Below are 23,722 nucleotides of genomic sequence, written 5' to 3' on the forward strand. Positions count from 1 at the left end.
CTTGAACTCTGGGCCTGGGCGCTGTCCCTCAGCTCTTCAGTTCAAGGCGAGCGCTCTACCACTTGAGCCTCAGCGCCACTTCCAGCTTTTTTCTATTTATGTGGTGCTGAGGAATCGAACCCTGAGCCTCATGCATGCAAGGCAAGTGCTCTACCACTGAGCCACCTTCCCAGTCCCTATACAGTTCATTTTCCACATAGTATCTAGTGAGCACTACCGCTGCATTCGTTCACCCTTTGCCTCTCTATTTCTGGGCCCCCATTACCCTCCCAAAGACAGACAAATGAACAAGACAAAAAGGAGGGGCTGGGAAGGTGGCTCAGTGGTAGAGCGCTTGCCTTGCATGCCTGAGGCCCTGGGTTCGATTCCTCAGTACCACATAAGCAGAAAAAAAAAGCCGGAAGTGGCTCTGTGGCTCAAGTGGTAGAGCGCTAGCCTTGAGCTGAAGAGCTGAGGGACAGCGCCCAGGCCCAGAGTTCAGGCCCCATGACTGGCCCCCCCCAAAAAAAGACAAAAAGAAAAGAAAGCTGGGTACTGGTGGCTCACACCTGCCATCCTAGCTACTCAGGAGGCTGAGATCTGAGGATCATAGTTCAAAGCCAGCCCAGGTAGGAAAGTCTGAGACTCTTATCTCCAATGAACCACCAGAAAAAGAAAAGAAAAAAACAGCAAGCAAGAAAAAAAAACAAAACCTCGTTTCTATTTCCTGGATCAAACTTAATGCTTATTGATTCTGCTCTGGACTTTTTTTTTGTCAGTCATGGGGCTTGAACTCTGGGCCTGGACACTGTCCCTCAGCTCTTCAGCTCAAGGCGAGTGAGCGCTCTACCACTTGAGCCACAGCGCCACTTCTGGTTTTCTGGTGGTTCATTGGAGATCAGAGTCTCATAGATTTTCCTGCCCTGGCTGGCTTTGAACTGCGAGCCTTAGATCTCAGCCTCCTGAGTATCTAGGATGATAGGCAACAGGTGTGAGACTGGCACCCAGCTATGCATTGTGCCTTTTACTAGGGAATGTCAGCTACTAGGACCAACCTAATGCTGCCTCCTTGGGTCTGTTTTCCAAATTTGCTATCTGGAGATCACCAGCAGAGGGCACCAATGCCCAGCCACGGCCTTGGGACTCAGGGTAAACCGTGGCTGCCCTCAAGTGGTCCAGAGGGTAATGAGTACTGAACCAGAAGAATGCGGTAACTTGAGGGCCTGCGATATAGCACGTGTGTGTGTGTGTGTGTGTGTGTGTGTGTGTGTGTGTGTGTGTCCCCATCCTGGGACTTGAACTCAGGGTCCCTGAGCTAGAGCTCTACTGTTTGAGCCACAACTCCACTTCTAGCTTTTTCTTTTTCTTTTTTTCCTTTGTGTCAGTCGTGGGGCTTGAACTCAGGGCCTGGGCGCTGTCCCTGCGCTCTTCAGCTCAAGGCAAGCCCTCTACCGCTTGAGCCACAGCGCCACTTCTGGCTTCTTCTGCTTATGTGGTGCTGAGGAATCGAACCCAGGGCATTGTGCATGCAAGGCAAGAGCTCTACCACTGAGCCACCTTCCCAGCCCAAGATCTCACAGACTTTCTTGCCCGTACTGGCTTTGAACTTGAATCCTCAGATCTTAGCCTCCTGAGTTAGCTAGGATTACAGGCATAAGACACCGGCACCCAGTGACATTTGTTATTTTTGAGTGAGTTCATTTGCATGCACAGGCTGGTGAGGCTGTGGAAATTTGGGTTGACAATTTTAAAAAATGGAAACAAAAAAAAAGGAAACCAAAGTAACAAGAATGGCCTCTCCCTCCCTCAACCAACATGTTGGGATGCAGGAATGAAAGCTAAAATGTTGAATGCTTAGTTAACTATGAAGGTCATAACCAATGAATATCTTTTTGTCAGTTGTGGGGCTTGAACTCTGGGCCTGGGCGCTGTCCCTCAGCTCAAGGCAAGCGCTCTACCACTTGAGCCACAGAGCCACCTCTGGTTTTCTAGTAGTTCATTGGAGATAAGAGTCTCACAGACTTTCCTGCCCGGGCCGGCTTTGAACTGTGATCCTCAGATCTCAGCCAGTCATGGTGCTTGAACTCAGGGCCTGGGCACTGTCCCTGAGCTTCTTTTGCTCAAGACGGAGACTGTACCACTTGAGCCACAGCGCCACTTCTGGCTTTTTCTGTTTATGTGGTGCTGAGGAATTGAACCCAGGGCCTCATGCATGCTAGACAAGCACTTTACCGCTGAGCCACCTTCCCAGCCGATCACGCTATATTTTCATCTGCTCATTTCACCCAGAATCCCCTGAGTGAATGTTGACCAGACCAATACTCACTCCCTACTGCCACGTTCTGCCTTTACCTCTACTCTCTGGCCTCTTCCTCAGATGTAAGGGATCATGGGAGGGAATGGAAGAGAGGAGGAAATCACGCAGGGTCTTAAAGCCCTCTAAAAATGTCCCCACCCCAAGTTCCAGGCAGACAAAAAAAAAAAGAGGGGAACCTATTGCTCTTGCTCCCATGGTTCAGTATGGAAGTTAACACAAAGAACTGAGAACCTCTGCTGAGATCTGACAATCCAGTTCAAAGCCAGCCTGGGTAAGAAGTCCATGAAACTCTTAGCTCCAATGAAACCAGAAGTGGTGCTGTGGCTCAACGTGGTAGAATGGTAGCCTTGAGCTGAAGAGCTCTGGGACAGGGCAGAGAGAGAGAGAAATAGGAAGTTCTGAACCTTTGGAAGAAAGTTCAGTTTTGAGGACCCCCAAAAGATAAAACTGAGAAATAGGAGCAGAGGATGGGGGTGGGAGAAGGTGATGTCGGACCCAAGAAGAACAAGGAAACCAATCTTGAAACCCTTAGAATGCTTGCCAAGAGGTTGAGTTGTTTTTCAATACACATGCATTAGTGGTTTAGTACTATTATTGAGGCTTGGACTCAGGGCCTCTTGCTCTTGTCTTTTTCCACCATACCTCCACTCTGGCCCCCTTCCCTTTTTCTTTTTGCTGGTTAATTAGAGAAAAGTGTTTCACAGACTTTTCTACCCAGACTAGCTTTGAATGTCGGTCTTCAAATCTCAGCCTTCTAAATAGTTCAGATTCCAAGCATGAGCCACCAGTTCCTGGCTCCGATTTTTTTTTTTTTGTTTTTAAGGAAAAGTTACTTAATTCTTTCTGGGGAAAAAAAAAATAGTATATGCTCCCTTTAAACAGTTGGGGCTTTGCAGAGAAGCACCAAAAAGAAAATCAAAGTATTGCCTCAAGTTTCAGGATACAAATTTAACCATCATTAACATTTCTGGTACAGCATGCTAGACATATTTCTATGCATTTTTTTACAGATAGAAAGATAGAAATATACCATATGTCTATTTTTTTAAGTGAAGGTTTAATTTTACTTGAGTCTAATTGAAGAAAATGCATCTGAAGTAAAAACGGAAGTTCTAGAACTTTACATATATATATCCTCACCAAAAAAAAAAAAGATATATGTATATATATACTTATTTTTCACCCTCTTGGAAGATCCTTCTAAGCTTAGGAAAAATGGAGGGTGACATTTAGAAGTAAATAGCCTTTAATCTCAGGGAATCTGGAGAGAGTTTGCAATCTATTGCTATTTGGGGGGCTGGGAAGGTGGCTCAGTGGTAGAGTGTTTGCCTCGCATGCATGAGGGCCTGGGTTCGATTCCTCAGCACCACATAAACAGAAAAGCTGGAGTGGTGCTGTGGCTCAAGTGGTAGAGTGCTCGCCTTGAGCTGAAGAGCTGAGAGACAGCACCCAGGTCCAGAGTTCAGGCCCTATGACTGACAAAAATTAATTAAAAATGTTGTTTTGGGTGTGTGTGTGTGTGTGTGCGTGCGTGTGTGTGTGTGTGTGTGTGTGTGTGTGTGTGTGTGTGTGCTGGTTACTGGGGCTTGAATTCAGGCCCTTAGCCTTTTCACTCCAGACAGATACTCTACCACTTGAACCACGGTTCCACTTCCGGCTTTTTGCTGCTTACTGGGAGATGAGAGTCTCATGGACTTACCTGTCCTCGCTCGCTTAGAACTTAAGTTCCTCAGATTTCAGCCTCTTAAGTAGCTAGGATTACAGGTGTGACCCACCCACACTGCACTTTTCCAAAACATTTCATTCAATCTCTCCCCACTCTACCCTCCCGTCCTAAGGAGGAGAAATGACACCCTGCAGTATTTCTCCCGAACAGGTTTACTCAGGAGAACACAAATTGGCTTAGACAAGACAGACAGGAGAGCCAGCAAGGCAGAGGCCTGCTAGCCCCACTGAGGCAGGCCCAGCAGAGGGGAGGAGCCTGTGGCAGAGCCCCACCCACCCCCACCCCATCTCTGGTTCCCCAGGGAGGGGAACTTCCAGGTGAGGGAGACACAGCTACAGCTCTTTCCTTCCAATTCTGCTCTGGCCTTCCCCAGGGAGCCTGGCTGGGGCCGCCTCCTCCTCCTCCTCCACCCTTTCCTCCCTACCCATGAGGCAGTGCGTCTATTCTGCTGCTCTTCAGTGGAGGTGCGCTGTGCTCCCTGCCACGCACTTCATTGGCCCTCAGGGCCGTGGGGCCCAGGCTGTGGGTGGAATCCCCACACCTTCCCAGCTGGCTTTGGCCATAGCCCAGACTCCCTGGGGTTCTGTCCTGAAAGGAGATGAGCCGCAGAAACATAAAATCAAGTTCTCCTCCCACCGTGAAGGGCCCCCAAAATGAGGCCGACTGAGGGGTTATAACTTGACCTGGGCCCTGGAATCTTTCTTGTTTTATCAATCATGGGGCTTGAACTCTGGGACCTGGGCGCTGTCCCTGAGCTCCTCAGGTCAAGGCGAGTGCTCTACCACTTGAGCCACAGTGCCACTTCCGGTTTTCTGGTGGTTCACTGGAGAGAAGCATCTCAAAGAACTTTCCTTGCCCAGGCTGGCTTTGAACTGCCATCCTCAGATCTCAGCCTCCTGGGTAGCTAGGATGACAGGTGTGAGCCACCACCGGTGCCTGGCTTGGAATCTCTCTTGACTGATCATTTATGTCTAACGATGGTGGCTCACACCTGTCATCCTAGCTACCCAGAAAGCTGAGATCTGAAGACTGAGGTTCAAAGCCAGCCAGGAAGCAAAGTCTATGAGACTCTAATTGCTAATCAGCCACCGAAAAGCTGGAAGTGGAGCTGTGGCTCAAGTGGTAGAGTGCTAGCTTAAGTGGTAGAGTGTTAGCCTTGAGCACAAAAGCTCAGGGACAGTACCCAGATCCTATGTTCAAGCCTCAGGACCAAAAGAAAAACAAACAAACAAAAAGACTAATTATGACATTAGGAGCAGGGACCTAGAATGGATCCCTGGGTCCAGGAACTAATAGACTATCCTAAAGGAGACTTTCTGGGGGAAGACAGAAATGTGAGGGCCTGAAGCTTCCTCCATAAATGGAGCTTGAACTCAGGTCCTGGGCACTGTCCCCAAACTTCTTTTTGCTCAAGGCTAGCACTCTACCACCTGAGCCACAGCACCATGTCCAGCTTTTTTCTTTTTCTGCTCTTCAGCTCAAGGCGAGCACTCTACCACTTGAGCCACAGCGCCACTTCTGGTTTTCTGGTGGTTCATTGGAGATAAGAGTCTCATGGACTTTCCTTTCCTGGGCTGGCTTTGAACCATGATCCTCAGATTTCAGCCTCCCGAGTGGCAGGCGTGAGCCACTGGTGCCTGGCTACTTCTAGCTTTTTCTGTGTATGTGGTACCGAGGAATCGAATCCAGGGCTTTAGGCCTACACTCTCCCCAATGAGCCACCTTCCCTCTGGGGGCCCCCCGTAAATGAAATCTCCAATCTGTGATCACTAGGGTCTTTATTGGGAGAGAGATCCAGTCTCCTCGGCTGTGCCAGCACCCTCCACACCTCCTTTAGGTCATAAGGATTTCAATGTCCAGCTCCAGCCGGCTGGCTTTGACCTCGTAGCGGCCCTGGATGAGGCCCCGGGTCTGGCGGCTGTACCATCTCCAGTGAGACTGGATGACGCAGGCTGCCTGGCGAACTTGGAGGAACCACCTGCGGGCCTGCCACATCCGAACCTGAGCCTGCATCTTCACCACAGCCCACTCCTGGCAAGAGTAGAGTCTTAACGCTAGGCGGCGTCTTTGCTCCATCGCCTTGGCCTGCAGGGACCTCCACCAGCATTGGATCACCCAAGCCCTGAGGGCCGCGTGCAACAGTGTCCGGCGTACCACGATACCTCGCCACCATGACTGGATCTTGATGGCTGTCTTCTCTAACTGATGAAGAATGGGAGGAAGAACATGGAAACTCTGAGCAGGGCTATTCTGTTTTGTGGGTGCCAGTCCTGGGGCTTGAACTCAGGGCCTAGGCACTGTCCTTGAGCTTTTTACTCCAGGCTAGGCGCTCTACCATTTGAGCCACAGCGCCATTTCCAGTCTTCTGAGTGGTTCATTGGAGATCAGAGTATCATGGACTTTCCTGCCTGAGCTGGCTTTGAACCATGATCCTTCGATCTCAGCCTCCTGAGTAGCTAGGATGACAGGTGTGAGCCATCGGCGCCTGGCCCCTGAGCTTCTTTGTCTCAAGGCTAGCACTCTACCACTTGAGCCACAGCACCACTTGTGGCTTTTTCTGTGTATGTGGAGCTGAGGAATCGAACCCAGAGCTTCATACGTGCTAGGCAAGCACTCTACCACTAAGCCACATTCCTAGGCTGGCTTTTTTTCTTCTTCTTCTTAATTGGAGATAAGAGTTTCATGGCCTTTCCTGTCTGGGCTGGCTTTGAACCACAATCCTCTGATCTCAGCCTCCTGAGTAGCTGGGATGACAGGCATGGCCATTGGTACCTAACTGGCTTGATGTTTTGTTCAAGGTCAGCACTCTACTACTTGAGCCACAGTTCCACTTGTGGCTTTTTAGTAGTTCACTGACAATAAGAGTTTCCCAGCCTTTCCTGCCCCTAATGGGCTTCGAACCATCATCCTCAGATCTCAGCCAACTGAGGAGCTAGGATCATAGATGTGAACCGCCAGCATTCAGAGGCTCCATTTATTTCCCGCTTCCACTCACCTTTAAATATTGCTCATCATCTGTTGGGTGGGCCTCTCCTGCAATGGTCGTACTCACAATGTTCGTGGTCATGGCCCTGGTCTTCGGAGTCCACTCATTTATCAGGTTGGCCAGCTTAGTCTTCAGCCCCGCCTTCAACTGTTAGCCACACCCCCCATCTTTGGACTCCGCCCACTGGCACTCCGGATCCACCTTCACAGGCCCTGTCTGTCCTTTGCAGCCTGTTGCTCTGTCTCCATAGGGATTAACAGCTGCTGACCACTAGATTCCCATCAGGCCTCGGGGTGGGCTACAGTTATATCCCTTGATTTCTGTTTATTTCTCAGACCCAAGGGTCATCTGAAACCTTGCTCTTTCTTTTATTTTTTTTTTTTTTTTTTATTTTTTATTGTAAAGCTACTATACAGAGGGTTACAGTTACATGAGTGAGGTTATGAGTACACTTCCTCTTGAACATTGTTACCCCCTCCATTGTTTTCCCCCTACCATCCCCTCCCTCCCTCCCTTCCCCGAGGTTCTTTTTTTTTTTTTTTTTTGATTGTGATTAAATGATTACATAATTTCAAAGTCACAAGTTCATTCTAACTTCCCTGGAGTAAATTGTCTATCACAGTCTGTAATATATAACAGTGTTCACATGTTATATACCATATTTGTGATCAGCAGCATGGGGATATTTAGTAGTGGTTCAACCAGATGAGCGGGAGTTCTTTGTTTCTTAAGTCCTGTTAGTTTTGTCGTATCACTAACCTTTTGGATTTAGCATCCACTTATCAGGGAGACCATGTACCGTTTGTCTCTTCGTTCTTGGCTTACCTCGCTCAACATGATTCCTTCTAGCTCCATCCATTTCCCTGCAAATGCCATTATTTTGCCATTTCTAATGGCTGCATAATATTCCATTGTGTATAGATACCACAATTTTTGGATCCATTCATCTGTGGTGGGGCACCTAGGTTGTTTCCATATCCTAGCTATTGCGAACAGTGCTGCAATAAACATGGAGGTGCACGTGTCCTTGTATATTGGTTCCTGTTGTTCAGGGTAGATGCCTAGAAGTGGTATGACTGGGTCGTAAGGGAGGTCAATCTTTAGCTTTCTAAGGACCCTCCAGACTGCTTTCCAAAGTGGTTGTATAAGTGTACATTCCCACCAGCAGTGTAATAGGGTTCCTCTTTCTCCACATCCCCTCCAGCATTTGTCGTTGGCTGATTTGTGGATGTGGGACATTCTGACTGGGGTAAGGTGGTATCTCAGGGTTGTCTTTATTTGCATTTCCTTCACCACCAGGGATGATGAACATTTCCTCATGTGTTTCTTTGCCATTTTTATTTCTTCATTTGAGAAGTCCCTCTTTAGTTCCTTTGCCCATTTAGTAATTGGTTTGTTAGGTTTGGGAGGGATTAGTTCTTTCTTTTATTTTTGTGGGTCGTGAGGCTTGAACTCTGGGCCTGGGCGCTGTCTCTCAGCTCTTCAGCTCAAGGCGAGTGCTCTACCACTTGAGCCACAGTGTCACTTCCAACTTTTTCTGCTTGTGTGGTGCTGAGGAATCGAACCCAGGGCCTCTTACATGCAAGGCAAAGCACTCTACCACTGGCCACCTTTCCGGCCCCTTAAACCTTGCTCTTTCTACACTTTGTCATCATTTAATTCTGTTCCTCCTGGTGCCAATGGAGGGTCACACAAGAAGTAAAGAGTCTTATTTGGAGCTGGGAAGGTGGCTCAGGGATTGGGAAGGTAGCTCAGTGGTAGAGCGCTTGCCTTGCATGCATGAGGCCCTGGGTTCGATTCCTCAGCACCACATAAGCAGAAAAAGCTGGAAGTGGCACTATGGCTCAAGTAGTAGAGTTCTAGCTGAAGAGCTGAGAGACGGCGCCCAGGCCCAGAGTTCAAACCCCACTACTGGCAAAAAAAAAAAAAAAAAGGTCTTATTTGTTTTGCCATTCCTAGGCCTGAATTCAGGGCCTGAGTGCTGTCCTTGAGCTTTTATGTTCAAGGCTGGTGCTCTACTACTTGAGCCACAGCTCCAATTCTGCCTTTTTGGTGGTTCATTAGAGATCAGAGTCTTATGGACTTTCCTGTTCTAGCTGGCTTTGAACTGTGATCCTCAGATCTCAGCCTTCTGAGTAGCTAGGATGACAGGTGTTTGGCATTCTCTTTTCTTTTATTCTCTCTCCTCTCTCTCTCTCTCTCTCTCTCTCTCTCTCTGTATATATATATATAACTTGTTAATTTGTTAATCTGTCAGTTGACTTTTTTTCTTTCTCTCGACATTGTCATTTTCATCTCTTGGAAGTTCAATATGGGTCCGTTTTAAATATCTTCCATACCTCTATATTTAACTTTTTGACCATATGGATTTCAGTTACAGTAACTACTTCCTTGTCCTTGTCTTGTGAGTCTTGATATTTGGGTCAGTTTTGATTGACTGCTTTCCACCCACGCCACACATGCATTGCACTTGGCATCTTCCTATCTCTTTGTAGGTCTGGGAATTTTTGAGTAGATGCCAGACACAGAATTGTATTTTGTGGGATGCCAGATATTCTGGCGTTCCTATAAATAGTCCTGTTCCTGTCCCTCTGTACCTAGAAGACCACAGTTGAGTTACTTGAAAACCGTTGGACCAGCCCAGTGCTGGTGGCTCACGGCTGTCATCCTAGCTACTCAGGAAGCTGAGATCTGAGGATCACAGTTCAAAGCCAGCCCGGGCAAGGTAAGTCCATGAAACTCTTATCTTGAATAAACCACCAGAAAACCAGAAATGGCGCTGTGGATCAAGTGGTAGAGCGCTCACCTTGAGGTGAAGAGTTGAGGGACAGCACCCAAGCCTATGACCCTCCCACCCCCCCAAAAAAAAGACAAATGGAGTTGTAGCTCAAATGGTACGGCACCAGCCTTGAGTCAAAAAGCTAAAGGATAGGCCCAGGCACTGAATTCAGCCCTAGTACCTGCGCGCACACACACACACACACACACACACACGTACGTGTACACATGCATATGCACACACACACACAATTACGTATTTCCTGTAAACAGGATTTTTTTTTTTTTTTTGTCGGCCGTGGGGCTTGAACTCTGGGCCTGGGCACTGTCCCTCAGCTCTGCAGCTCAAGGCGAGCGCTTTACCACTTGAGCTACAGCGCCACTTCCGGTTTTCTGGTGGTTTATTGGAGATAGGAGTCTCACGGTCTCTCCTGCCCGGGCTGGCTTTGAACCGCGATCCTCAGATCTCAGCCTCCTGAGTAGCTAGGATGACAGGCGTGAGCCACCAGCGCCCGGCCTAAACAGGATTTTTTTGTGTGTGTGGTTTTGGTTGTTGTAGAAATTTGAGTCAAATTTGGTTCAGCCTAGATACAGTTATTGTTTGAGAATGAGTCTTTCTTTTTGCCTGGGATTACAGGCATGAACCACTATACCCAGCCTGCCTTCCTTTTTATATCTGGCAGAGTCTCACTGTGTTTTCTAGGCTGGCTTTGAATTCTACATCCTTTCCCTACCCCAAATAGCTAGGATTATAGGCATGCACAACCATGCCAGGCTGGGAATAATTCTGCAGGGGGAAAAAAAAACCCACAGAATTGCTAAAGCAAAGGGGCTGTGCATTTTCAGTTTTGGTAGGTATTGCCAAATTGCTATCCAAGAAATTTTTGCCGATTTACATTCTATTATCATATACTATTTTTCTCCTCACTTGCCAGTACAAATGACCTGTCACCAATATGTTCATTTATTCTTTTATGTATAAGTTCAGGCAAGTGTGCATATGTTCAGAATATTTTTCTCCAGCTGTTTTCTTCTTCTTTCTTTTTTTTTTAGTGTTGTTGGTGGTGGTGGTTGCTTGAACTCAGGGCCAGTGTACTGTCCCTGAGCTCTGTGTGTGTGTGTGTGTGTGTGTGAGATGAAACTTGAACTATGAGCCTGGGCACTGTCCCTGAGCTCTTCTGCTCAAAGCAAGTGCTCTACCACTTGAGCCACAATTCCACTTCCACTTTTCTAGTAGTTAACTGGAGATCAGAGTCTCATGAACTTTCCTGCCCAGGCTGGCTTTGAACTGCAATCCTCAGATCTCAGCCTCCTGAGTAGCTAGGATGACAGGTGTGAACCTGGTGTGCCCAGCTTCTACTCTGAAGCTGTGCGCTCATGGTTATTGACTAAAAGGGTGGTTTTTCTTCTGTTTTGTGCTAATTTGAGATAAGTCTTGGTTGAATCTTTTGCCCTACAGTGATCTCGTGGTGTGGAGTTTTAACTCAGTTGCCTTAGTTATTAACTTCAATGGCTGCTGAAACTTGAAAAGGCTCTTATTAAGGCCTGAAATTGGACTTGAACACTGGTAGCTAGTACTCCTAGCTACTCAGAAGGCTGAGATCTGAGGCTCATGGCTCAAAGCCAAGTCTGGGCAGAAAAGTCCATAGAGACTCTTGTCATCAATAAACCAGTTAAAAAAAAAAAACAACCAGCAGTAGCCAGGCACTGGTGGCTGATGCCTGTAAACCTAGCTACTCAGGAGGAGATCTAAAGGATTGAGGTTCAATCCTTAGATTGAACCTGCCTAGTCCCCAGGAGACTCATCTCCAATCAACCACTCAAAAACCAGAAGGGGTGCTATGGCTCAAGTGGTAGAGTGCTCGCCTTGAGCATAAAGAGGCTCAGGACAGCACTCAGGGCCTGACAACGGACAAAGAAACTGCCACAAGTGGAGGTATGCCTCAAATGGTAGAGCACCAGCCTTGAACAAAAAAAGCCAAGCAAACGCACAAGACCCTGAGTTCAAGTCCCACTACCAACACACTAAAGTAAATAATAATAATACCTGCAACTTGGAGGGAAGGTAATTTGGTTTCTTCATTCAAGACGTTTACTTTCCAGTCACATTCTTCACTTCCTGCCTAGACTGCCTGGAAACCAGGATCCTCAGATCTCATCCTCCTCAGTAGCTAGGATGACAGGCGGGAGTCCAGGGTACCGAGTAATCTTTAGGTTTTTTTTAATAAGTGGATTTTTTAAAGCAGTGAAGGGATTATATTTCCAACACTTTAGGTCTTCAGCTATGGGAATTTTTTCTGAGTGAAACCACATTCCTCTCAGCCACAAAATTACAGAAAGAAGGAAATGTTTCAAAAAAGCTGTTTTCTGAAAGCCTTTTCCCCCAGTTACCTAAATTCGGCTGACCGCGCCCGCCCTCTAGTGGAGAGAATATATCAGCTGCAGAGTTTCTTCTGGTTGCTTGTGCTGTGTGTGTGTGTGTGTGTGTGTGTGTGTGTGTGTGTGTGTGTGTGTGTGTGTGTGTGTGTGTGTGTGTGTGTGTGTGTGTGTGTGTGTGTGTACGTGCACCAGACCTGGGGCTTGAAACTCAAGGCCTGGGTACTGTCCCTGAGCTTCCTTTGCTCAAGGCTAGCACTCTACCATTTGAGCCAGAAAGCTGCTTCCGGCTTTTTCTGTGTGTGTGGTACTGAGGAATCAAACCCAGGGCTTCATGCATGCTAGGCAAGCACTCTACCACTAAGCCACCTTCCCAGCCCTAGAATTGTCTAATTCTTGGTTTTAACACATGCCTACCATAGTACTTCCATATACAGGGGTTTTATCCTTTTTTGGGGGGGGAGGGGTTGTGGGGCTTGAACTCTGGGCACGGGTGCTGTTCCTCAGCTCTTTAGCTCAAGGTGGGCGCTCTACCACTTGAGCTACAGCGCCACTTCCAGTTTTCTGAGTGGTTTATTGGAGATAAGAATCTCACGGACTTTCCTGCCCGGGCTGACTTTGAACCGAGATCCTCAGATCTCAGCCTCCTGAATAGCTAGGATGACAGGCGTGAGCCACCGGCGCCCAGCCTTATCCTATTTTATGTGTGTGTACCAGTTCTGAGGCTTGAACTCAGGGCCTGGACTCTGTGTCTGAGCTTGTGTGCTTAAGGCTAGTGCTCTACCACTCAAGCCAACACCTCTACTTTTGGCCTTTTGGTGATTCATTGGAGTCTCATTGACTTCTCTGCCTGGGCTGGCTTCAAGCCACGATCCTCAGATCTCAGCCTTCCAGATGAGTGTGTGCCTGGATGCAGTTCTCTTTTGCATATGGTACTTTGGTGCCAACCTCTGCCAAGAGTTATGGGGCTTTGATCCAGGACCATGTTGGTACTGTATCTTCCAGACGGTTAGCCTTTTCCAGGAGAAATAGAAACCATCTCCAACTAGAAGCTGGGTTCCACACTGAAATCCTGGTGAGAAAGAACTCCAGTGTGAGGGAGTGGGGGGTGGGAAGGGGGGAAGGGGGACATTCTGGCTCTTTCCCCAGAAAGATCTGGATGGGTTTGTGTGTGTGTGTGTGTGTGTGTGTCAAACTTTCAAGTCTTCCCTTCTGCACGCCACCTTTCTAATATCAACAAAACAAGAACCAATAAGCCGGGCAGCCGGTGGCTCACACCTGTCATCCTAGCTACTCAGGACACTGAGATCTGAGGATCCTGGTTCAAAGCCAGCCCGGGCAAGGAAAGTCTGTGAGACTCTGATCTCCAATGAACCACTCAGAAAACCGGAAGTGGCGCTGTAGCTCAAGTGGTAGAGCGCTTGCCTTGAGCTGAAGAGCTGAGGGACAGCGCCCAGGCCCAGGGTTCAAGGCTCTATGTTGGACCTCATCCAGTCCTTCACCCTCTGGGGCTGTAGAGCTCAGCTTCTTGTTCCTGCATCTCCTTTCAGGACAGAACCCCAGGGAGTCTGGGCTGTGGCCAAAGCCAGCTGGGAAGGTGTGGGGATTCCACCCACAGCCTGGGCCCCAGGGCCCTGAGGGCCAATGAAGTGCGTGGCAGGGAGCACAGCGCACCTCCACTGAAGAGCAGCAGAATAGACGCACTGCCTCATAGGTAGGGAGGAAAGGGTGGAGGAGGAGGAGGAGGCGGCCCCAGCCAGGCTCCCTGGGGAAGGCCAGAGCAGAATTGGAAGGAAAGAGCTGTAGCTGTGTCTCCCTCACCTGGAAGTTCCCCTCCCTGGTGAACCAGAGATGGGGGTGGGGGTGGGTGGGGCTTGCCACTGGCTCCTCCCCTCTGCTGGGCCTGCCTTGCTGGTTTTCCTGTCTCTCTGTCGCTGTGGCTCCCTACCTCTCAGTAGGTTCTTAAAGTCCATGCTGGCTTCTCTAATCCCTCAAGTCCCAGGTCTGAGGCCTGGGGAAGGGGATATATTCTCTAGGAGGGGTATAGGGGGGGTCTTTGTAGGCCTCGGGTCAGGAAATGATTTCCTCCCCCCCTCCCCAACCCCCCCCCTCCCCGTGTGAGGCTGGAGGATTTTTGTTTTTGCCAGTCCTGGGTCTTGAACTCTGGGCCTGGGCGCTGTCCCTCAGCTCTTCAGCTCAAGGCGAGCCCTCTACCTCTTGAGCCACAGCGCCACTTCCGGTTGTCTGGTGCTTCATTGGAGATCAGAGTCTCAGGGACTTAACTTCCCCGGGCTGGCTTTGAACCACGATCCTCCTATCTCAGCCTCCTAAGTAGCTGGGATGAGAGGCATGAGCCACCAGCGCCCACCCGGCTGGCTGGGCATTCTTCAAGCTCTGTGGATAGAAGATGTCACCAAGGTGCGGCGGACAACTCTGGGCTCTGAGGGGTTAAGTGACGCACTGGGTGGTCTCCAGGGAGTCATTCTTTCTGCTCTATAAATGATCCAAAGAAGCACTGGAAATGAAATCAGACTCTAAAGGGGGTGGGGCCGTGGAGCATCTGCCAGGTCTGGGGTTTTAGATGGGAAGCGGGGGGGGGGGGGGGGGGGGGGTGGGGTGGGGAGGGTGAAGGGTTGGGGGGAAGAGGAGAGGAGGGGCAGGACAGGGACTCACAAAGCCACCTCCCAGGTAGATGGCACCTGCCAGAGGAGTCCCAGAGCAGGTGGCAAGAAGAGACAGGAAGGGCTGGGAAGGTGGCTCAGTGGTAGAGTGCTTGCCTAGCATGCATGAAGCCCCGGGTTCAATTCCTCGGTACCACATCCACAGAAGAAGGCCACACAAGTTGGGCTTTGAAAGTGGCTCAGTGGTAGAGTGCTTGCCTCGCATGCATGAGGCCCTGGGTTCAATTCCTCAGCACCACATAAGCAGAAAAGGCCGGAAGTGGCGCTGTGGCTCAAGTGGTAGAGCGCTCACCTTGAGCTGCAGAGCTGAGGGACAGCGCCCAGGCCCAGAGTTCAAACCCCATGATGGAAAAAATAAAAATCAGCATAATCATCTCCTCATTTTTTTCTCCTCCTGGGGCCTTTTGGCCATGGTGCTGTTCTTTCAGCAGGATAATCCTTTTTTGGTTTCTTTGTGTCTCTACCAGGGCTTGAATTCAACGCCTGAGTTGTTTTTTTTTCCTCAAAGCACCCTCTACCACTTGAACCCCTGCTGCATTTCTGCCTGGTTCATTGGAGGCTGGGAGAGGGTCTTATGAACTTTCCTACCCAGGCTGGCTTTGAACCGTGATCCTCAGATCTCAGCCTCCTGAGTAGCTAGGATGACAGGCGGGGGCCACCGGCACACGCTGGCACCCAGCTTTATCTCATACCTTTGAGCTTGGAACAGAGTCATAACCAGCCTTATGACATCATAGCCCTCGCCTTTGTCACCACCAGCGCTACCCTCGAAAGAGGACAAGGAGCAGGACCGAGAGGCCAATGATCCCTGAGCCACAACCCTCCCACTATGGGCAATGTATTTCGCGTAAGATTATTTACTCCCTCAGGGGTGGCAAGCTGTCAGTATGTCAATGGAAGCTCAATGGACTCAGGCAGCGTGGGGGAAACTTTACCCAGAAGTCAGTGCTCATTTCTTTTTTTATTTTTTGGTCAGTCCTGGGGCTTGAACTCAGGGCCTGGGCGCTGTCCCTCAGCTCTTCAGCTCAAGGCGAGTGCTCTACCACTGGAGCCACAGCGCCACTTCTGGTTTTCAGGTGGTTCATGGAAGATAAAAGTCCCACAGACTTTTCCTGCCCAGGGCTAGCTTTGAACTGTGATCCTCAGCCCTCAGCCTCCTGAGTAGCTTGGAGAACAGGTGTGAGCCACCAGCGCCCAGCTTTGTTGTTGTTTGTTGGGGGGTTTTAAAACTTCTTTGGTATTTGGTATTGAACCCAGGATGTTGAATTTGCTAGGCAAGCACTTTGCCACTGAGTTCTACCCCAGTTCAGTCCTCATTTCTGACATGTCTGTCTTCGCCCCATTGTTCTTACAGAAGCCTAGCCCAAAAGAAGAGCCGGAAAGAATGGAGATAATAAAGGTAGGTTAGAAAACAGAGACCCTATCTTTATGATCACAGAGTCCCTGGCAACGGAGCAATCATCTTTAGTCTCATTTAGCTTACATGCCTGTCATCCTAGCTACTCAGGAGGCTGAGATCTGAGGATCACAGTTCAAAGCCAGCCCAGTCAGGAAAGTCCATGAGACTCCGATCTCCCCTGAACCACTAGAAAACGGAAAATGGTTCCAAGTAGGAGAACTCTAGCTTTGAGTCGGAACCGGAAAAAGCTCAGGGACAGCGCCCAAGGCCTGAATGCAAGCCCCATGATTGACATCTCCCCTCCTCCCCCCTGGTTGGCCTCAAACTGTGATCCTCAGATCTCAGCCTCCTAAGACCTGAGCTGGGATTACAGGCGTGAGCTCCTGGTGCGTGCCTCACCTTGGGTGGACGATGACCCATTCTCTGGCTGCCCTCTGCTTTTCTCGCTCAGCCACCTCTTGTAACAATGATCCCCCAAAAGATCATGGCAGCTAGGAAGATTCAGGCCTGGTGGAGGGGCGTGTTGGTGCGTCGGGTGCTGCTGGTCGCAGCCCTCAGAGCTTGGATGATCCAATCCTGGTGGAGGGCAGCCAAGCACAGGCAGATAAGCAAGTGCAGGCAGAATCTGCTGAGGGAGTACGCCATCCAGGAAGCGGCAGCCGTGAAACTGCAGGCCTGTGTCCGCACGTGGCTGTGTCGACAGTATTTCAGCCACCTGTGCGGCACGATGTATGTGTTCCAGTCCACCAACGAGAGGCTCATCTGCCAGAAGGATTACTCTTGGCCCGTCCAGTACAACGCGGTGGCCAGACAACCGGAGTTTCACATCGAGATCCTGTGCGTCTAAACAGGGCCTGCTATGATCATTGGCCCCAGTAACTCAATAAAAAAAAAATGTCTGGCCTGGATGGATTGTGTGCACACGTGAGCCTCCATGATTGTCCCAGAGATGTCAGCCTTCTGGGCTGGGAAGGTGGCTCAGTGGTAGAGCGCTGGCCTCGCATGCCTGAGGCCCTGGGTTCAATTCCTCAGCACCACATAAAGCAGAAAGAGCCACCAGTGGCGCTGTGGCTCAAGTGGTTGACTGCCAGCCTTGAGCCAAAGAAGCTCAGGGACAGTGCGCAGGCCCTGAGTTCAAGCCCGGGACTGGCAATAAATAAACAGCCAGGTGCTGGTGGCTCATGCCTGTCATCCTAGCTACTCAGGAGGCTGAGATCTGAGGATTGAGGTTCAAAGCCAGCCTGGGCAGGAAAGGCCATGAGACTCCTATCTCCAATAAACCTCCAGAAAACCAGACGTGGCGCTGTGGCTCAAGCGGTAGAGCGCTCGCCTTGAGCTGAAGAGCTGAGGGACAGTGCCCAGGCCCAGAGTTCAAGCCCCATGACTGACAAAAAAAAAAAAAGGAAGAAAGAAATGTCAGTCTTGTCCCTCTTATTCTATTGGGATCAGGGGTATCTTTGAAGTCCACCCTGGAAATGGCCCCTTCTCTCTGGGCAAAGATGCAGTAGATCCTTCCCCCCTAGAAGTCTGCCCAACACCTGCGTTACCCAGGTGACTGGTACACCAGGGGCAGTTACCGCCCTTTCCTCTGAGGTCACATCCTGGACTGCCCTGGCCACACCCCCTTTGGCCTGTGGGAGGTTCCAAGGCTCTGAGGTCACTTTTGGATCTGCTGTGGCCACACCTCCTTCCTGCCCTCTCCCTATATATACCACCACCTGCCTTGTGTTCATAGGCATTCTTCATTATAGCCACAGTCCAGCCTGCCATTATGCAGACCCAACACCAAGTCTCCATTGTGTATGTGTGTGTGTGTGTGTGTGTGTTTAGGGCTCTGGGCTGTCCCTGAGCTCTTTGTACTCAAGGCTAGTGCTCTATCCCGTTGAGCCATAGCATCATTTCTAGTTTTTGAGTAGTTCATTGGAGATTAGAGTCTCACAGACTTTCCTGCCTGGGCTGGCTTTGAACCGCAATCCTCAGATCTCAGCCTCCTGAGTAGCTAGGATGACAGGTGTGAGCCACCAGTGCGTGGCTTCAGTGTCTGATTTTGTATGTGTGTAGCCTTCTGTCTTCTAGGAGGAAGATGAGAAAACATCTCCAGGCACCTGCGGCTGCCTTGGCAAAGCCAGATTTTGCTGGATGCGACCTTACTACCCCTGTAATTACTTCATCCTGTCGGGTTTACACCAGTGGCTCATGCCTGTCATCCTAGCTAGTCAGGAGGCTGAGAGCTGAGAATCTTGGTTTAAAGCCAGACTGGGCAGGAAAATCTATAAGACTCTTATCTCCAATTAATGAGAAAAAATAATACAGAAGTGGAGCTGTGGCTCAAGTGGTAGAGAGCTAGCCTTAAGCAAATAGCTCAAGGGACAGAACTCAGGCCCTGAGTTCAAGCCCCAGGACCAGTACATACATACATACATACACACACACACACAAACAAACCCCATCCTAACCCTATGTCATAATGAGATTATGAATTCATAGTTTTCCCTTCACTTATACTGGCCTCATGCCAGGCATTGGGAAGCAAAGAAAGCAGGAGTAATGAACCATCTAGAAATAAGCCATGAGGCTTCGATTTTGCGTAAGAGATATAGCTGGGTGTACCCGGTGGGCATGGGGGGGTGGGATGTGCTGGGTGGCACCCCAAATATCACCACAGGTCTGGGAGATGGGGGAGCTAGCAATACAAAAGCAGTACGTGCCTTTGTACAGAATCCTACCGAGAACCGACGGTCAACTCATTTATGCACTTCTTGTTACATCTAATGACAGACCAAGAACACTTTAATTTTAATTGTACTCCATGATGAAGAAGAAAAAATAGGTCCAGAAAATCAGCCTATACAAAAGAAGAAAGCAAAGGTGAGTGGAATTCCATATGGTTAAGAGCACTTGAGCCCTGTCATTCACACAGGTTTTCCTGGGTCTCTTTCTAATCCCTGGTTCTCTGGATCTGTTTTGGTTTGTAGCATAAACAAAAATGATTGAGCCAGGTGCTGATGGCTCACACCTGTCATCCTAGCTACTCAGGAGGCTGAGATCTGAGGATCATGGTTCAAAGCCAGCCTGGGCAAGGAAAGTCCATGAGACTCTGATCTCCAATGAACCACCAGAAAACCGGATGTGGCGCTGTGGCTCAAGTGGTAGAGCGCTGGCCTTGAGCTGAAGAGCTGAGGGACAGCGCCCAGGCCCAGAGTTCAAGCCCCACAACCGACAAAAAAATAAAAAAGAGCCATCCTTGAGCACCAAGGCTGAGGGAGAGTACCTTGGCCCTGAATTCAAGCCCTAGTACTAACACAAGAAAAAACTATTATTTTGTATTATCTTTAGGAGGTTTCAATTCAACATGCCAATGTAATACCTCTGTATGTGGGGGAGGGGGTGGAGATACTGGGACTTGAACTTAGGATCTAAGAGCTGTCCCATATATATATATATATATATATATATATATATATATATATATATATTATTGGCCAGGGCCTGGGCACTGTCCCTGAGCTTCTTTTTGCTCATGGCTGGCACTCTACCCCTTGAGCCACAGCACCACTTGCAGCTTTTTCTGCGTATGTGGTGCTGAGGAATCGAACCCAGGGCCTCCTGCATGCAAGGCAAGCACTCTACCCCTGAGCCACCTTCCCAGCCCTTCCATATCATCCCTTCTAGCATTCTCTCCCAACCCCATCCATTGCCCTCCACATCCCCACTCCCACGTTCTCCTGTGTCCATGGAAGATTCTGCCTCTGTTCCAGAAAAATCTTAAGAAGGAAAGAAATGCAGCCATTCAGATCCAAGCCTGGTGGCGGGGCACGCTGGTGCGCCGGGCCCTGCTGCACGCGGCCCTCAGGGCTTGGGTCATTCAATGCTGGTGGAGGCTAATTCTCCTGAGGATGCTGGAGAAGAAGCGGCGGGAGAACCTCATTTCCTACGCCAGCCAGGAGAGGGCGATAGTGAAGCTCCAGTCTCTGGTCCGCATGTGGCGCGTGCACTGGAGATACTGCCAGGTGCTCAACGCCATCTACGTCATCCGAGGCCACTGGCAATGCCACAACTGCCAGATGTGTTCTTTCCTCCGTGCCCACTGCGTGATCACCGCCACTCACTTGCAGTTCCACATCGAGATCGTCAACAACTAAGGGCTGGCAAGGAGGAGGCCATTGGGCCTTCCATCCCCAGTAAAGGTCTAAGCTGGTCTTCTGTGTTTTGTTTGGTGTGTGTGTGTGTGTGTGTGTGTGTGTGTGTGTGTGTGTGTGTGGTGCACACACCAGTTCTGGGGCTGAAACTCAGGGCTTGAACAATGTCCCTCAACTTCTTTTTTTTCTAGGTCGTGGGGCTTGATCTCTGGGCCTGGGCGCTGTCCCTCAGCTCTTCAGCTAAAGGCGAGCACTCTACCACTTGAGCCACAGCGCCACTTCTGGCTTTTTCTGCTTATGTCGTGCTGAGGAATTGAACCCAAGCAAGCACTCTACCACGGAGTCACCTTCCCAGCCCCTCCATGAGACTCTTATCTCCAATAAACCACTAGAAAACTAGAAGTGGCACTGTGGCTCAAAGTGGTAGAGTGCTAGCCTTGAGTAAGAGCACCAGGACAGAGCCCAGGCCCCTGAGTTCAAGCCCCAGGACCGATCAAAAGTCTCACAGACATTTCTGCCCAGGCTGGTTTTGAACGGCGATCCTCAGATCTCAGCCTCCTCAGTAGCTAAGATTACAGGCGTGAGCCACCAGTGCCCTGCAAACCTAGTCTTCCATATCATGTTGATCTCAGGCTGGGGGCTGTGCTAATCCTTCTTCTCTTTTAGAGGGAACTTCGGGGAGATTTCCCACTGTTTTCAGGGGATCCCCAGATCAGAATGACAATGACCATATGTCACTCAGTTGTCAAAACAGAGACTGCAGCTGGACACTGGTAGCAGACCTGATTACTCTTTTATTGGAAGGGCTACGCATTGTTGTACTTTGCAAGCCTGGGCACCCAAAGAGATTTGCAATTGAATACTCAAGCGGTTTTCTTTGATCTCATAGTTGCCTTGAATAAAACCCCGGCTGTGGCAGTTATGCCAGCGCCAGTACACCTGAATGATGCGGACCGCATTCAGCAGGCGGCAGTAGCGCTGACGGATACGCCACATTCGAACCCAGGACTGCAGCTTCACCGCCGCCCATTCTTTCCACGTGTAGATCTCCAGCTCCATCCTCAGCCTTTGGGTTGTCATTTTGGACAGGATTAACCTCCACCAGGACTGGATGATCCAAGCCCTGAGGGCCGCGTGCAACAGTGTACGCCGAACCAGGGTACCCCGCCACCATGCCTGGAGGGCCACGGCTGCAGAGTCGTTGGTCATGATGGTCCTCTCTGGTGGGGATTTGACTTGCAAGAGAGAAAAACAACATTGGAATAATGCTGAGGGTGCAGGAGACTCAGGGTGATGTCCGCTAGGATCCCTGATCGAGGAGCAGGAAACCCTTTCCTCACTCAGCTTAGCTCTGAGCAAACCCCAAACTCCAGGAGGCCCAGCATTGGTAGCTCACACCTTTGTCATCCCAGAAAGCCGAGATCTCTGAGATATAAAAGTCTGGGTATAAAAGTCCGTGAGACTCTCCTCTCCAAATGACCACCAAAAAGTAGAAGTGGAGCTGTGGCTGAAGTGGGAGAGCAAAAAAAAAAAAAAAAACCAAAAAATTGAAATTAAAAATTAAAACAAAAAAAGCCTAAGGGAGAGCACCCAGGATGAGTTCAAGCCCCAGTAGTGGCACAAAAAAACAAACAGAGGCTGGGTGCCGGTGGGTCACGCCTGTCATCCTAGCTACTCAGGAGGCTGAGATCTGAGGATCGTGGTTCAAAGCCAGCCTGGGCAGGGAAAGTTTGTGAGACTCTTATCTCCAATCAACCACTAGAAAACCAGAAGTGGCCCTGTGGCTCAAGTGGTAAAGCGCTCACCTTGAGATAGCACTCAGGCCCAGAGTTCAAGCCCCACAACCAACAACAAAACAAAAACAAAAACCAGCAGGCTTCCAGAAAACACACATGTGAACCCACTAAGATATGGTTTAGAACCTGGTTTAGAACCAGCCTTCATTACTTCATTATTTTTCTGAGTGTGTGTGTGTGTGTGTGTGTGTGTGTGTGTGTGTGTGTGTGTGTGTGTGTGCGCGCACATGTGCATAGAGGCTTAAACTGAGGACTTCACCCTCTTGCGTTTTCACTCAATGCTGGTGCTTTACCAATTGAGTCACAACCCCACTTTCAGCTTTTTTTTTTTGCTAGTTCATTGGAGATAAGACTCTCACAGTTTGGTCTGTTTTGGGGCTGGCTTTGAATAGCAAGTGTCAAATCTCAGCCTCTTGAATAGCTGAAATGCCACCAAGTACACGACCCTCATTTTCTTGGATGATAGAAGAGTTCTTCCCCGTCTTTCAGCACTTCAAGAAAAGAATCATAGGAGAAGGCAAGAATGCTCAGCCTAGCCAGGCACTGGTGGCTCACGCCTGTCATCCTAGCTGCTCAGGAGGCTGAGGTCTGAGGATCATGGTTCAAAGCCAGCCTGCGCAGGAAAGGCCGAGAGACTCTTATCTAACAATGAACCACCAGAAAAACTGGAAGTGGAGCTGTGGTTCAAGCGGCAGAGCGCACTCCTTGAGCTGAAGAGCTCAGGGACAACACCCAAGCCTGAGTTCAAGCCCCACGACCAACAACAAAAAAGACTACTCAGCCTAGCACTAGCTGTGGGGCTGAGACACCTTTCTGGCCTATTCTAGGGGGGGGGAATCCCCTCTCCCAGTTACTAGGGGAAACTTATTCTTTCCCGAAGATGGTTTCTTTTGGAGGGGAGGGACGGGGGGGTCAGTCACAGGGCTTGAACTCAGGGCCTGGGTGCTGTCCCTGAACTTTTTCTACCACTTTGAGCCACAGCTCCACTTCCACTTTTCTGGTGGTTCATTGGAGATCAGAGTCTCACGGATTTTCCTTCCCGGGCCGGCTTTGAACAAGGATCCTCAGATCTCAGCCTCCTGAGTAGCTAGGATGACAGGCGTGAGCCAATGGGGCCTGGTTTCTTGGCCAATTTTAAAAAGTATGGGACATTCTCGAGTTGATAGGTTAGTACGGAACTCCCCAATTACCCATAGTTACAGCCTAGATGTTCACATCACCCTTCGGTCTTCTGGTCTCCTCTCCCACAGAACCAGTGGGCAGGGGAAAGCAGTGACATCATAAGAGTACTTATGATGCAGGAACCAGGCTGTCTTCCAAGTCAAGGCTGGCGCTCTATCCTTTGAGCCACACCTCTAATTCTAGCTTTTGGGTGGTTGGAGAATCGCATACAGATTCCTGTCCCAGGCTGGCTTTGAACCTTGATCCTCAGTTCTCAGCCTCCCTGAGCAGCTAGGTTGACAGGTGTGAGCCACCAGCGCCTGACCTAACACAGCTTTTGAGAGTGCTGGAATTACAGGTATGCATTGCTACACCTGGCTCAGC

The 23,722-nt window shown here is 49.7% G+C and overlaps 4 protein-coding genes across 4 annotated transcripts; 2 read left to right on the top strand and 2 right to left on the bottom strand.

Annotated features, from left to right (window-relative positions):
- Positions 1-5,855: 5,855 nt before the first annotated feature.
- Positions 5,856-16,662, bottom strand: Iqcf6 (IQ motif containing F6). The gene is made up of 3 exons (XM_042665911.1): positions 16,642-16,662; positions 7,018-7,155; positions 5,856-6,224 (listed from the first exon to the last, which is right to left on the bottom strand). The coding sequence occupies exons 1-3, from the start codon at positions 16,660-16,662 to the stop codon at positions 5,856-5,858; spliced, it is 528 nt and encodes a 175-aa protein (XP_042521845.1).
- A 46-nt stretch (positions 16,663-16,708) lies between these two features.
- Positions 16,709-17,089, top strand: Iqcf3 (IQ motif containing F3). Its single transcript, XM_042665912.1, has one exon. The coding sequence runs from the start codon at positions 16,709-16,711 to the stop codon at positions 17,087-17,089; it is 381 nt and encodes a 126-aa protein (XP_042521846.1).
- A 1,722-nt stretch (positions 17,090-18,811) lies between these two features.
- Iqcf2 (IQ motif containing F2) lies at positions 18,812-20,384 on the top strand. The gene is made up of 3 exons (XM_042666104.1): positions 18,812-18,829; positions 19,021-19,110; positions 20,001-20,384. The coding sequence occupies exons 1-3, from the start codon at positions 18,812-18,814 to the stop codon at positions 20,382-20,384; spliced, it is 492 nt and encodes a 163-aa protein (XP_042522038.1).
- Positions 20,385-21,167: 783 nt separating this feature from the next.
- On the bottom strand, positions 21,168-23,371 carry LOC122095598 (IQ domain-containing protein F5-like). Its single transcript, XM_042665913.1, has 2 exons — positions 23,368-23,371; positions 21,168-21,616 (listed from the first exon to the last, which is right to left on the bottom strand). Exons 1-2 carry the CDS (start codon positions 23,369-23,371, stop codon positions 21,168-21,170), a joined length of 453 nt encoding a protein of 150 aa, XP_042521847.1.
- Between the last annotated feature and the right edge of the window lie 351 nt (positions 23,372-23,722).

This window comes from Dipodomys spectabilis, unplaced genomic scaffold, assembly GCF_019054845.1.
Source record: "Dipodomys spectabilis isolate Male_0828 unplaced genomic scaffold, ASM1905484v1 ptg000360l, whole genome shotgun sequence".
NCBI classification, from domain to species: Eukaryota; Metazoa; Chordata; class Mammalia; order Rodentia; family Heteromyidae; genus Dipodomys; species Dipodomys spectabilis.